At 35.8% G+C, this 12,840-nt stretch overlaps 1 protein-coding gene and 1 pseudogene across 1 annotated transcript in view; both read left to right on the top strand.

Moving 5' to 3' along the window:
- The window catches only part of LOC120637652 (kynurenine formamidase), a 29,908-nt gene extending 26,604 nt beyond the window's left edge, over positions 1-3,304 (top strand). Inside the window, exon 5 of the mRNA XM_039909574.1 lies at positions 1,935-3,304. Coding sequence (XP_039765508.1) covers positions 1,935-2,394 — 460 coding nt within the window. The 3' untranslated portion in view covers positions 2,395-3,304. The remainder of the gene's footprint in view (positions 1-1,934) is intronic.
- A 9,245-nt stretch (positions 3,305-12,549) lies between these two features.
- Positions 12,550-12,840, top strand: part of LOC120623501 — a 79,668-nt pseudogene continuing 79,377 nt past the window's right edge.

Genomic DNA, 12,840 nt, shown 5'->3' with positions numbered 1-12,840 from the left:
AAAACAATTTTCAGCTCAGCAATAAATTGTTTCTGATTTTCCGCTTACATTAGCAGGACCAGGAAAACGATGGCGTTATGGCCTCTATTCATTAAAAGAATGCCTAATTATCATGGGCAATGAAGAATACAAAATATGCACAAATGACCGCGAAGCTTCTTGTAATAGGTCGAAGGTATATCCAGGTATATAGGGTAAAAATCACTGACAACATTGATCTCCTAAGTGTTGACATTACAGCTAACATCAACTTAACTTACCGGTAGATTCATAGAATCCAAAGCCCAAATTGCCGCCAAAAAAACTTGGTATTCTTAATAAAGTCAAGCGGTACTTCACAACCCACCAACTGATTACTCTATATCTAACTTATGATGGTTTTGCTCGCTTTGGATGCTGTGGATCGCCGAGCCAGAAGACTTATAGGCGAAGATTCACCACTTCTTCTAAAATCTCGATCATCGTCGTAAGGTAGCCAGTCTGTTGGTGTTTTATAGGATATACTTTGGAGAGTGTGAAAAGGAACTATTCGATCTCATCCCCTCCTCACCCTGCAAGACAGCGTCATCCCTATGTTGTTAATATCCCAAAAACTCGCACGAAGCGATTTGCTCTGTGACTCGTTAAACGATGACGGTAGGTAACTCTAGTTCTTCTACGGATCTGAGGAGATCCGTAGAACTAAAGAGGCATTTATGGACTACGGCTACTTCAGGCAGAGCTCCTTCCATCGCTCGCTGAGTGATATATATCTTCTAGGGCTAAAAGTAAACTACATCTTCAGTGTGTTTTTAGCATACAAAATGTCGGAATGTAAAACTTCGTGAATAGTAAAAATAAAACAGAATACACAGGATTTCCTTTCTTGATTTGATTGAAATATTATTGTGCTGCATTCATTTCCAGCGTGATTCATTTTATGGTTCCACAGTAATATGCAGCGGTCAATATTTTTTTCTGTCAATCAAAGACTCGTTGCATGTAATAGATAACAGATAAAATATATTTACTAGTAGCTTCTTGTAGATATAATATATTTTATCTTTCAATTAAAACTGTGAAAAACCCATCCAAAATAGAACCAACCCATCTTAAATCGCAGAAGAAACAATTTTTGAGACCCAATTTAATTAGAAAAGTCAAGCTACACTGAACACAACCTTTATATTTGTAGAGTAAAGACATTTCAAAACCAAGTTCAATTATCTTATTCACCTCAACGTCGCAAAGTAATTATCACTAATTAGTATTCGTTACAAAGGTACTGAGCTAACTGTAGCCACAACATTGTTAACACCTTGATGAATCAATTCTGTCTATAAATATAATCAATTGATTTGATGTTTTTGAGCAATAAAACAGAAGGTCACGAAGTACCTAGTTATCAGAAGGTTAACTTAATTTCAAATAGGTAATATAGACCGTGCTACTAAAATAATATATTTTTAATTCCATTGCAAGTTAGGCCTTGACTGCAATCTGACCTAGTGGTATTTGGAGATGCAGTCTAATATGGTAGCGGGCTAACCGTTTATCGGTAACAGAACCACGGTGGACGCCTCTATTCAGACATTAGTAAAACAAAATAATTACACCATTAAAAAATTGTGTGATAAAAAAGTGTGATGACTTCAATCGCATAAACTACCGATAAAAACCCGTCTCTATCACTACAACTAAACCTTTACTCTACACGCATATGTGTAAAAACATTTATTTATATACTCATACACTTTAGAAGTTTATTTATCTGGTAGCCAAGTGGCTAGTTTTAACTTCTGTTCAGTATTTTAGATAGGTACTATTGAAAGTGAAAATAAGAAAATAAGAAAAACGACCATCAACTATGGATCCACACTGGAAATAATATGTATGTCCAGCAAAAGTATCACGTGAGTTGCAAAATATATTAAAGAACTTTTATTTGTCCACAGAGGAGTATACTTTGCCGGCCATTCAGCGGGAGCTCATCTGGTTGCAAAGCTGCTCTCAAACTCAGACTTCCTGGACAGCACAGAAGGATCCCAACGTCTCCAAGGCGCCTTCTTGATTTCAGGCATTTTTGACTTAAGAGAAGTGGTTCACACATCTGTAAATCTGGCTGTACAGTTGCCCATAGAATGGTCTGTCCCACTCTCTCCTCAATTCGATTGCTTCACACACCTTCAGGCGAGAAAGGTTCGGGTGTACATTTTAGCCGGACAATACGATAGTCCAACATTTAAAAAACAATCGAGGGAGTTTTACGAGCTCTTGCATAATACATGCCTCATGCAGAACATGTACTTGGAGATAAAAGATAACTTCGACCATTTCGATATCGTTGAATGTTTTGCACTCGATGATAATTATCTTAAGAATCTATTAGTGCACGATATTCGTAAGCATCTTTAATTTACTTCAAAGTGTCCGTTAGCTATTTTATGATCGAATGAAGAATGATCTTTTCTTATATTAAATCCTTTTTGTAAGACCTTAAATACTAAGTTATTTAGATAAGAAAAAGTTATTCGCGTATTACCTTAAATTTTAAGCTGTAAAAGAAAAAGAACATCAAATGTATGATGAATTGAGTTCTTATACGGAATCACCATATTATTTTGTTTTCTAAGCTGTTACTAGGAATTTTCGCCTAGTTACATAAGGTAACTTTAAATAGGTTAGCTAGGTTAAGTATATCCATTGAAAGTTATCTGGATTGCGAAATTATTTCTCATATCTTGTAGATCTTTAAGTAATGACTTCATGCATATAATATTGACGAAAAGGCGCATTAGACACACAGATTTTAAAATCTTTTTTTGAAAAAACGGTCGTAATAGCTGTTTATTCAGTTTGTTTGACCTTAGGGCTGCCGTTTTGTTGCCATATTATGTTATTATAATTAAAATACTGTTTCTTATCATAGGTAAAAACGTTTAATAAAAAATAACAAGAAATGAGTAGTTTTTCATCGTTCAGTAAAATAAAATTAATTAAAGTGACAAACAAGTTAATGCAAAAATAAAACCGTGTTCTATCTAGTGAAAGTTGTGAAAATAAGATAATACGCGAATGGCTTGCATAGATGTATAACTTCAGTGATTCATAGTATAAGGTTAGGTAGATGCGCTAGTTAGATATAATCGTGTGTTGTATGGATAGTATAAATTCGATATGTATTATTGAATTAATAGGTACACCTAATCTGTTGTCCATATGTTAATAAGTTAACGTAAGATAATCGAGCATTTTGAATTGGTTATCCATGTTGGGAGATCCAAACAATTTTATAAGAGTTATGAAAATTAAATTTATATAATAATTTTATAATAATGACATCTAATAAAAAATATCAACATTTCGTTTTGTTTTTTCACATTTTACATATTATTATACGGTGTGACGGGTAATTTCTATTGCTTGAAAAAGTAGATCACTGAATTTTGTATACCTATAGTTCGCATGAGATACCCCACCAATCGGTTTCTCTTGGTTTTTCTAATGCCAAGGTTGCCTGGAAGAGATCGCTACTAAGAAATAAGGCCGCCACTGTGAAATTTTTAGTGGTGTACAAATAAAGTATTTAAATTAGTGTTGCCCAAATTCAGTCTTGGTCTTGCAGTCTTGGTCTTGTTCTTGCGTTTTTGCAAGACCAAGACCAAGAACAAGACCGCGTATTTTTAGCAAGACCAAGACCAAGACTGACCGTGCAAGACTTGAGCAAGAACAAGACATAGCCTGCAAGACTCTTGCGTCTTGCAGCTAGGACTTAGCGCTATTTCACGGAGTAGTTAGGTGTAACAGTTCGGTGTATAGGTAGGTAGGTACGCTTAGGAATTCTATGAGACGCAAAAAACTATATCAAAGAATATGAAAAACTGGACCTATGCGCATTACGACTAATACCATAAACATAGCGAATAAAAAAATATCTATTAAAATCAAACTGAGTGCATGCATAGTTATGTTTTAACCATCGGCACTTTGATAATGCGGCATCAAAGGTTTTGTACTTACTTCTCAAAAGAAGAAATTTGCCGCTTTTCGGAAGTACATGGTTATGATACACGCGCCGGCGGCTTCTTTTGAAATCTAAAACAATCGTTGCCGCCGCGCCGAAATCATAACATTTGACACTATTCATGCAAAATAATTTCGAATTTTAGGAGTACCTACAGGTGTTCCAAAGAATAAATAAGTTTCAGATTGGTGATTTTAGATTGGTGGAGGACGCATGAGACAGAGTATCCGATTTTATCGAAAATGGCCCGTGATTTTCTCTCAATACCTGCAACTTCAGTACCTGCTGAGAGGTTATTTTCTAAAGCATCATTAGTAATTAGAAAACATAGAAATAGGTTAAGTGATGAGTCAGCCAGATGGTTACTTTGTATTAATTCTTGGTCAAAAGAATTGATATAAAATATCATAACCTAATGATAAAGCTGTTGATTTGTGTTGTATTTTATTTTTTATTCAAATAAATGATAAATCGTAAAACTCTTTTATTAAATTTCTTATAAGTTGAGGGTTCAATCTCTTTCTAGACAGATAAGTATTGTTCTTTAAAATACAGTCAAGTTATTGTAATTAATTTGTTTTTTTACATGTTTTAGCAAATGTAAGCTTATAAATCATAAATGTTTATTAAGAAACAGTTACTTCCATGGAAAACGACATATAGGTCAGTTGATTTTTCGAATTTCTTATCAAATCTTCAGTTATTTATTAATCTGCTTGATCTTTACTATGGCTATGTTAATTCAAGCTCACAATGTTCCAATTCTAATACGTTTTTCTAAGATTTAAAGTAAACTTGTTAAATAGTAATAGACTAATAGGTAATTGCAAGACTTGCAAGACTCTTGCTGCAAGACCAAGACCAAGACCAAGACTGGGAGCGCAAGACCAAGACCAAGACCAAGACCAGGTGTATTGGCGCAAGACCAAGACCAAGACTGGCTAAGTCTCGTCTTGTTCTTGCATTTGGGCAACACTAATTTAAATAAATAAAAAAGTAATTGTTATGTACGACTAAATTAGCTGAAAATTATCGCCTCTAACCTCTTGCGTTGAATGTATCAAATTTCCGGTCACTCTGTATGACATTTAGAGAATCTACCAATTAATTACAAGAAAAACAAATCCTTGTATCATGCTCAGGCTATTAATATACCAGGGCTGAAAAAAATTCTTGTTTAATGAGATAGTTTGGCGCCTAGACGGTAGTACCCTATAGAACACCGACAGTTGTTTAATATACTTCGGGGAGTGTGCTAACGAACTGATTGATCTCGCCCTTTTCACCATTAAAATCTCAATATCCCAAAAACTCGCACACATTTGCGTGTTGTTTTCTTATACGCATGGCTGGAATTTTGAACGCCCTCCCGAGTTCCTGTTTCCTGATTTTCAACCTGGGTATCCCAAAAACAAGAGTGAATAAGTATCTTCTAAGCAAGCGCGTCATATCTAAGCCATATTTGCACTTTACATCAGATTAGATTGTGATCAAGCGCTAGTCCAATAATATAAAAAGATCTTTCTCTACATTTATTTTTCATTAGAAGTATTAGAATAACGAAGTTATTACGAAATTACGCAATTTACGACCGCTTTAAGACGTAATAATTATTTCTCTCATTTCATGTTGCCTTTCCTGTTTGTATTTAATCAAGTTTTAGAACAGATTTAGATTACAGGGTTTATATTACTTGGAATTTCTTATTTACACAGTGTACTTTAGCAATGCTTGATGTGGCTTGAAGACGTTGGGATCCCAAAGTGCTGGAATGGCCACAAAACCAAAAATGCAGCGTTTTTAAGCCCCTTTACCAGGAAAACATTCGAATAAAGGCAAGCCCAAAGTGCAGCGTCAAACCTATGCTAATGAAGATTGCATCTAGCGGGCGACCAATCACAAGAAGCGCACGTTTGGGACGGGGTTTGTGATTGGTTCCTCACAGGAAGCAAACCGCATGCGAATGCATATTACGTGTATACACCGTGACGCTCGCTTCAAGGATTCAATGGACACGGCACATAAAAACATGAAGTAATATAATTTTACAAAACAGATGTGGTCAATAATTTACGTAAATGTTTATGATAGATATGGGTTTAATATAGCTGATTAGCTCGGTTTAAAAACGTAAGTAGGAAGTTCTTGCGATCCTACTACTAAATGAAAGTAGGAAGGCAAGTATGGTAACCTGCAGGGTTATAGTCTTGAAATTCCACACATATATTATGTGGGACACAAGACAGGTTTACCATAGGCGTAAATCTTACAATCTTTGCTAACAAGCGTCACTTTTGTTTTTTTCGTGTGACGTTTGACAGTTAAGATGGCGAGATTTACGCCTATGGTAACCCTTTTGTGAATTACCCTGCTGTTCACCTCTTTTCTAGGGAGGTGTCATTTTGTGGGGGTCCCACATTATATATGTGTGGAATTTCAAGACTGTGGACTTAACTACTTACCTGGTGTACTAGTAGTAGAGTAGATTACCTAGTGCTAGAGACACTACAAACAAACAGACACTATTTTTTTTTAAATAAAGTACTATTGTAGGCAGTCAGGTCTACAATAGTACTTAATATACAAAACAAGTAAACGCATTACTTCTTTTGTATTTATTTTTCTGGTACATTTAAAATATAGAAAATGGAAAAATAGGAATAAGTAGATACTAATCATAATTTCATTAAAAAAATTAATAACTACTGTTTCTTAAAGCTGGCGTTAAATAAATAAGTATTAGTAGTAATATTTTCACCTCTTTTATATAAAAAGAACAAAAGCCTTTATTGCAGTGAGATGTTCATTCCGTCAAAGATACCACTGCAACGGTTGTTAAATCAAAATATTGATGTTCTAAAAGACATTGAGCTGATTAACTCGCTGACTGAGTTAACTACTACAGCACGGCTAACATGGGCAGGAGTCAATTATATCTCCGGGAAAAGGATATAAATTTATCTTCTTCCACAGCTTTACAAACTCTCAGAGCACTGGCGCACAAGTGGAAATATTATCCACATCATATATGTGTAATAATAAACGGAGGTAAACTTCTCCTATTGCATGTTCACGCGCTTTAGCAGGTGGACAGGTTAATTATATCCCTTGGCAGGGGATATAATCGGGGGATATAATTATTATCTTCTGTCCGTGCTAGCCCTGCAAAAGGGATTTATGCTTCAAAAGGAGGCTTGCTACTTAAAATAAATGAATTGTGAATGCTTTTGGAAGACTAGCGTCAGCCAGTAGACTGATAATCCGGTAATCTTAACAAATACTAGCCTGCCTGACAACAGAGGCTGAAGAAGGCAGTGATATTACTAGCGCACACAGTAACAGCAGTGACTGCAGCAGACAGACACACACAGCGACACTGCGACAGACAGCACTGCTGGTGTGGCCCCGGACGTCTAACAAAGAAAACCAGTGGGAGGGATTCTTACATAACCTCCATCCTGCCCAAAGTTCAGAGGTAGCCATAAAGTTTCTTTCACCACTCAAAAAAAAACGCAGTGATATTACTCAGATAAGTGCTCGCTACTATTTCTGGAGACCATTCCTACGTATACTTGGTATCTATACTTGAAGTTTCGAATAGCGGTTGGTACGTTTGTACCTAATATTAAGTACTGTCCTGTGACTATTAATATTCCACTGCTAGATACACTTTTCTATCACAACAGAGAGAAAATTATCTACTTTAGACTGCATTACTATTATAGGTGGCCTAACAAGCTGCCCAAGAACAGTCTGACGGGCTTTAATAAATAATATTTATATACAGGTACTTGGGTCAGGGGAATCTGAGGAGTGCTCCCTTAGTTGAACACACATGTGCACCACTAGTCTAGAGGTAGTAACACCTCACTGACATAATGTAATCAAACCTAATGGGTATAAAACATTCAAAATCCTCGGTTTTTATACCAAAAGCGATGACAAAAGATCCATTGTCTGGCCGACAGGGGCGGTTTTTACGTAATTAGCTAGCAGGAATCGGGCCCGTTAATGGAATATTATCCAAAAGAGTTTTTGCATCTTATGTCCAAGTCATTGAATTCCGAACTTTTTTTTTATTTCTAAAGGATAAGTCACCGAAAGGATTTAATTATGGCTTTAAAGGTCAGATTATATAATTTTCAGGTTAACAATATTGTGCTATTGATTTTATGTTATCATAACTCACTTTTACCTAACCAAGAAGGGTTCTCTGTACTTACATCTTTTCTACGTTTTTATTCACGTCGTATTGATTTTTTCCTGCATCACTAAAGTGTTTGGTGTTTGTAAAGAAGGTGATTGTCCACCTGTTAAGCTAGGAAACGAAGACCTACCTCCAACTACTTGTGTCAAGTACCTGGGCTTCCGTCTGGACCGGTGCTTGACCTGGAAATACCACATCGATCACAAAAGAGATGAACTCAATTTCAGATTCCGAAATTTGCTCTGGCTGCTTGGCCGGCAGTCTGCGCTGAGGCTCAATAACAAATTGCTCGTATATTGCGCAACGCTCAAACCCATCTGGCTTTACGGCATACAGCTGTGGGGTATCTGCAGTAAGTCTAACATGATGCGCATCCAAAGGGTCCAAAACAAAATTCTGCGGGTAATCACTGATGCTCCCTGGTTCGCACGCAACGACGAGATTCATCAGTATCTCGAAATGCCAACGGTATTTGAGGAAATCGGCAAGTTCTGTAAAAAACACAAAGAACGCCTAGCTAAACACCCCAACCATCTTGCTAGCTCACTATAAGTAGCTCCACGTATGAAACGCCTAAAACGAGCTGATGTGCTCGACAATTGACGGACGGTTGAGCGATGGCTCCCTCGTCTGTAAATGCCAATAACTCACCCAGCACATCTGATTATAGTCTCGCGACTGATTGCAGATTTATAAAATAAAATAAAAATAAAAAAATAATAACTAAAGTTTTTCAAAAATGTATTAGTGTGCTTATTTTCTTTGGTGGCTTTTTTCAAGTGTCCTGTACCTCTAAAAGAATCCTTGAAATCTATTTAGTATTGCTATCGATAAAGTATTTCTATCGGTAAATAGGCAAACGTATTAAAATGCGTCTTTGAATAATAGTAACAGCTTAATTATTATTAAGGCAGTTATTTCTGAATAACATTTAAAAAAATATATAATTTATTGTGGCAACATGATTACATTTAGTAATACAAAGCAATAAGTATGGACGGTCTCTGCTGCCTAATTTAGGTAACCCTGTGCTATAGGCATCAGCGACCTACCGTCCTTAATATTGATTAAGTACTAAAATAACAAAATCAGTGCATTTTTAAATAACTAATTTACTTTATTTGTGGGCGTGTGTGTGAGTACCTGTACGTGTGTGAGGTGTTTGCGTGTGCGTGTGCGTGAGTGTGTGTGATTGCCTTGATATGAATCCTAAAAAAAATCAGTAAATACCCTACAGTAAGTCCTCTGTTTCAAGATAGTTTACACTTTGTAAATAATTATTCACTACTTTTTTTGCAATTAAATGTATTCATTTTATGTATGGATGGAGTATTATATATCCTAAAATTGCAACGTTTAGCATGACGGTCAGGGATAATTTGCTCTAAGGAGCAATGTTGTTTTTATATAAGACGTAGGATGTAAATTGTATATTCTTAACTAGCTAGGATAGCTAATTAACAAATACCAATAACAAACATGCAAGCGTTTCGTTTTAAACACTTTCGTTTAACCTTTCCCAAGATGTAGACATCCACGATACGTCATAAATATAAACTTTGGAATAGCTTTGTCTAACGAAAATCATAACAAGGATTTAAATTAAAAGGAGACTGCGCTAGACATAGTAATTAAATTTCATCAACGATACGAGATTTCAATTAACCAAACGAGCCAAATGCCAATGTACCTATTTGTGTAGCCGACAAAACGCAATAATGATGTTGTAGGCCGAAATTGTTAATTAATATTCGATAGGCTTTACTTTGCGGAAATAAAGAATGGTATCTCCGTAAGCAAATAAGAAGGCGTGCTCAGGGTTTTCGACCAGGGTATGCATAAAGCCGGTACATGGCATAAAATGGAAAAATTCCCCTCCAATACGACTTATATAAAATAATTTGGGTATGCAGTGCTTTTGTGCATGTATGAAATGCACGCCACTGGTCTGTAGGTAATGGCGGAGAAAACAAACAACCGTTTAGTGCCAAAATTGGTTTATTACTCCCCGCGGGTCTGGTTTACTACAAAATGACCGATAGTACAAACTATAATAAAAATACAAAACTGAAACAAAACTAATATTACAATAAGAATAATTAAAAAATACTCCAAATATTATAATCCAATAGTGCAGTCCGGATTGCTTGACAAAGCTGAAATAAGGCTATAGAAGGTAGTTTTATAACACCAAATTGCAAAGGAGTGTTGTTTGTTATAAGAGCTACCATCCCTACTAATATTATAAATGTCAATGTAAGTTTGTTTGTTACGCTTTCATGCAAAAACTATTTAACCAATCCTCATGTAACTTCGTACACATATTCTTGGAAGTATTAGAAGTAATATAGGATACTTTTTATCCCGACATTAAGCTCGGTTCCTCTGGGAGAGAGGATGAGTGTTTGACGATTTTACACCATAACTCCGACAAATTATAACCGATTTAAATAATTATTTTTGTACTATAGAGGTGAGTTTAATTTTGCTCAAACTGTGGCTGGAGATGGAGGACAGAATTCCTCAGCGGACAGCATCAAACCCCTCATTTAAGGCTTAGCGATACTGAATACTTTAATTTTTATAAGAACTACAACTAAATTTAATGCCACATCAAAAAACAAAATCAAACGCAGACGAAGTCGCGGGCAACAGCTAGTAAATTATAATGATTCGCAAGAAACAAAAAAAACTTTATGGTGAAAGAAAGTTATGCACCTTTCACAACTCAACCTCCCACATAAAATACAGAAATAAACTAGAACTGCGTAACAGAAGTCAATACAATACCACTTTTATCTACCCATGTTTCATTTCGCCATTGAAATAGTGCAGACGTGAGAAAAGTTCTAGGTACCTTGCATGATTTGACCTCGGCTTTTACGGCGTGTCATCATTATATCAATCCATTACGGGCCCACTACAGGGCAAGGGTTTCCTCCCACAATGAGAAGGGGTTATGGCCGTCTACCAAGCTGGCCCAGTGCGGATTGGTGGACTTTACTCCTTTGAGAACATAATTTAGAGCTTTCAGGCATGAAGGTTTAAAACGCACATAAGTTAGAAAAGTTTCAGGTGCGTGCTGGGATTCGAATTCGAACCCCCGAAAGTGAAGCCGAACTCCTAACCACTGGGGTATCACCGCTTCTGTACCATACCATCTGTATCCCTAAATCGCTATTAATGATCGGAGTGCTTATGTCGCTGCGTGAAAGCAAGAAACTCCCTATCAAATTTAAATATTTATATTCTACCAAGTTGAAAGTTATAACTTGAATTCACCAATTGAAATACCTCCTGTGTAGCAGTAAGAGTTATTTAGTTTAAAATTCTTACCCTTTACGTTTGTCTGCATGCAAAACAGCACGTTTGCTATTTTGCTGCGTGAAAAAAAGACAAATAAAATTATTGACAAAATTTGTAAATTTGTGTTTAGTTTATTTTTTATCCCTTTTTGGTAGAAGCCTCTGAATTTTTTCTTTTTGAAAAAACTAGTATCTTTTACGGCAATCGATGACTAAATGCTTTGACTTAGTGCCAATTAAATTACGGTTCTCGTACGCCACGTAGCATATGACGTGACTAATGCTTTAAATTATTGTGTCTTTTTGTCAGTCCTTAACAGCTGGTTTTGTACTTATTTTTTAAGTAAGCGTAGATTGTGTTATGGGTACTGAGATAGCTGATGAATATTTTTTAATGAATATAATACACATAAATACTTATAAGTTATAATATACAGATAAACACCCAGACACTGAAAAACATTCATGTTCATCACACAAACATTTTCCAGTTGTGAGAATCGAACCCACGACCTTGTTCTCAGAAAGCAGCCCACTGTGCCACTCGGCCGTTAATGCTACAGCACCATGGTGTTGATCCTGGAGGATTCACCAAAAGCGGACGTAGGATACTTTTTAAAACGGAGTAACTAACAGTTTATGTAAAATATAAGTTCCTCTCAAATATACAATATTTGATGTTTCTTTTGGAGTGTTGGTTAAAAATTTTAATAAAAAAATTTATCTTAAAAGTATATAATATGACGTAGGTACAAGTAATGAAACGTTATGAATAGCAAAAACGAGTACGACGTCGTAGATTGGCAAATTTTCGTAAGCCCATACAAAGTGCACGTTGTTAGCTTTGGGCGGGCGGGCGGAGCCATGCCTGCAGACCGCGTCGCGCCTCCGAACCGCTCGCACCGCGACGCCATGTGACTCGCGACGCACCGATAATGATACGATACTAAAAAAACTATACAACCTCCATACGAGAGGCTCTAAAGCAATAAATTCAATAATCCCCGTAATATAATACTTATTATAACTAGTTACTTTTCGTAGGTCGTACGAACTTCGTAGTTGTTCCTGCTTTCGTCGAATATGTTTAAGGTAAGCTGTAGTTTTTTCTTAATTATTTTTAACTTAAAATTTTTTTTAAACCATATAAAATGTGTAAAAAAAATATTCAAAATTTATTATTATTTTTAGGCAAATAAAACCACTTTAAATTGTTACTTAGTCTTAAAACAGTAAATTTTGATTCAAATTATGAGTCTACATAAAACTGAATCAAGGTTATAGGAATAACTACTCGAAGCTAATCCTTTCAAACAAAGTTATAT

Source organism: Pararge aegeria, chromosome 4, assembly GCF_905163445.1.
Source record: "Pararge aegeria chromosome 4, ilParAegt1.1, whole genome shotgun sequence".
NCBI classification, from domain to species: Eukaryota; Metazoa; Arthropoda; class Insecta; order Lepidoptera; family Nymphalidae; genus Pararge; species Pararge aegeria.
Note: the sequence above shows the minus strand (reverse complement) of the source record. Positions and strands in the feature narration are given on the sequence as shown.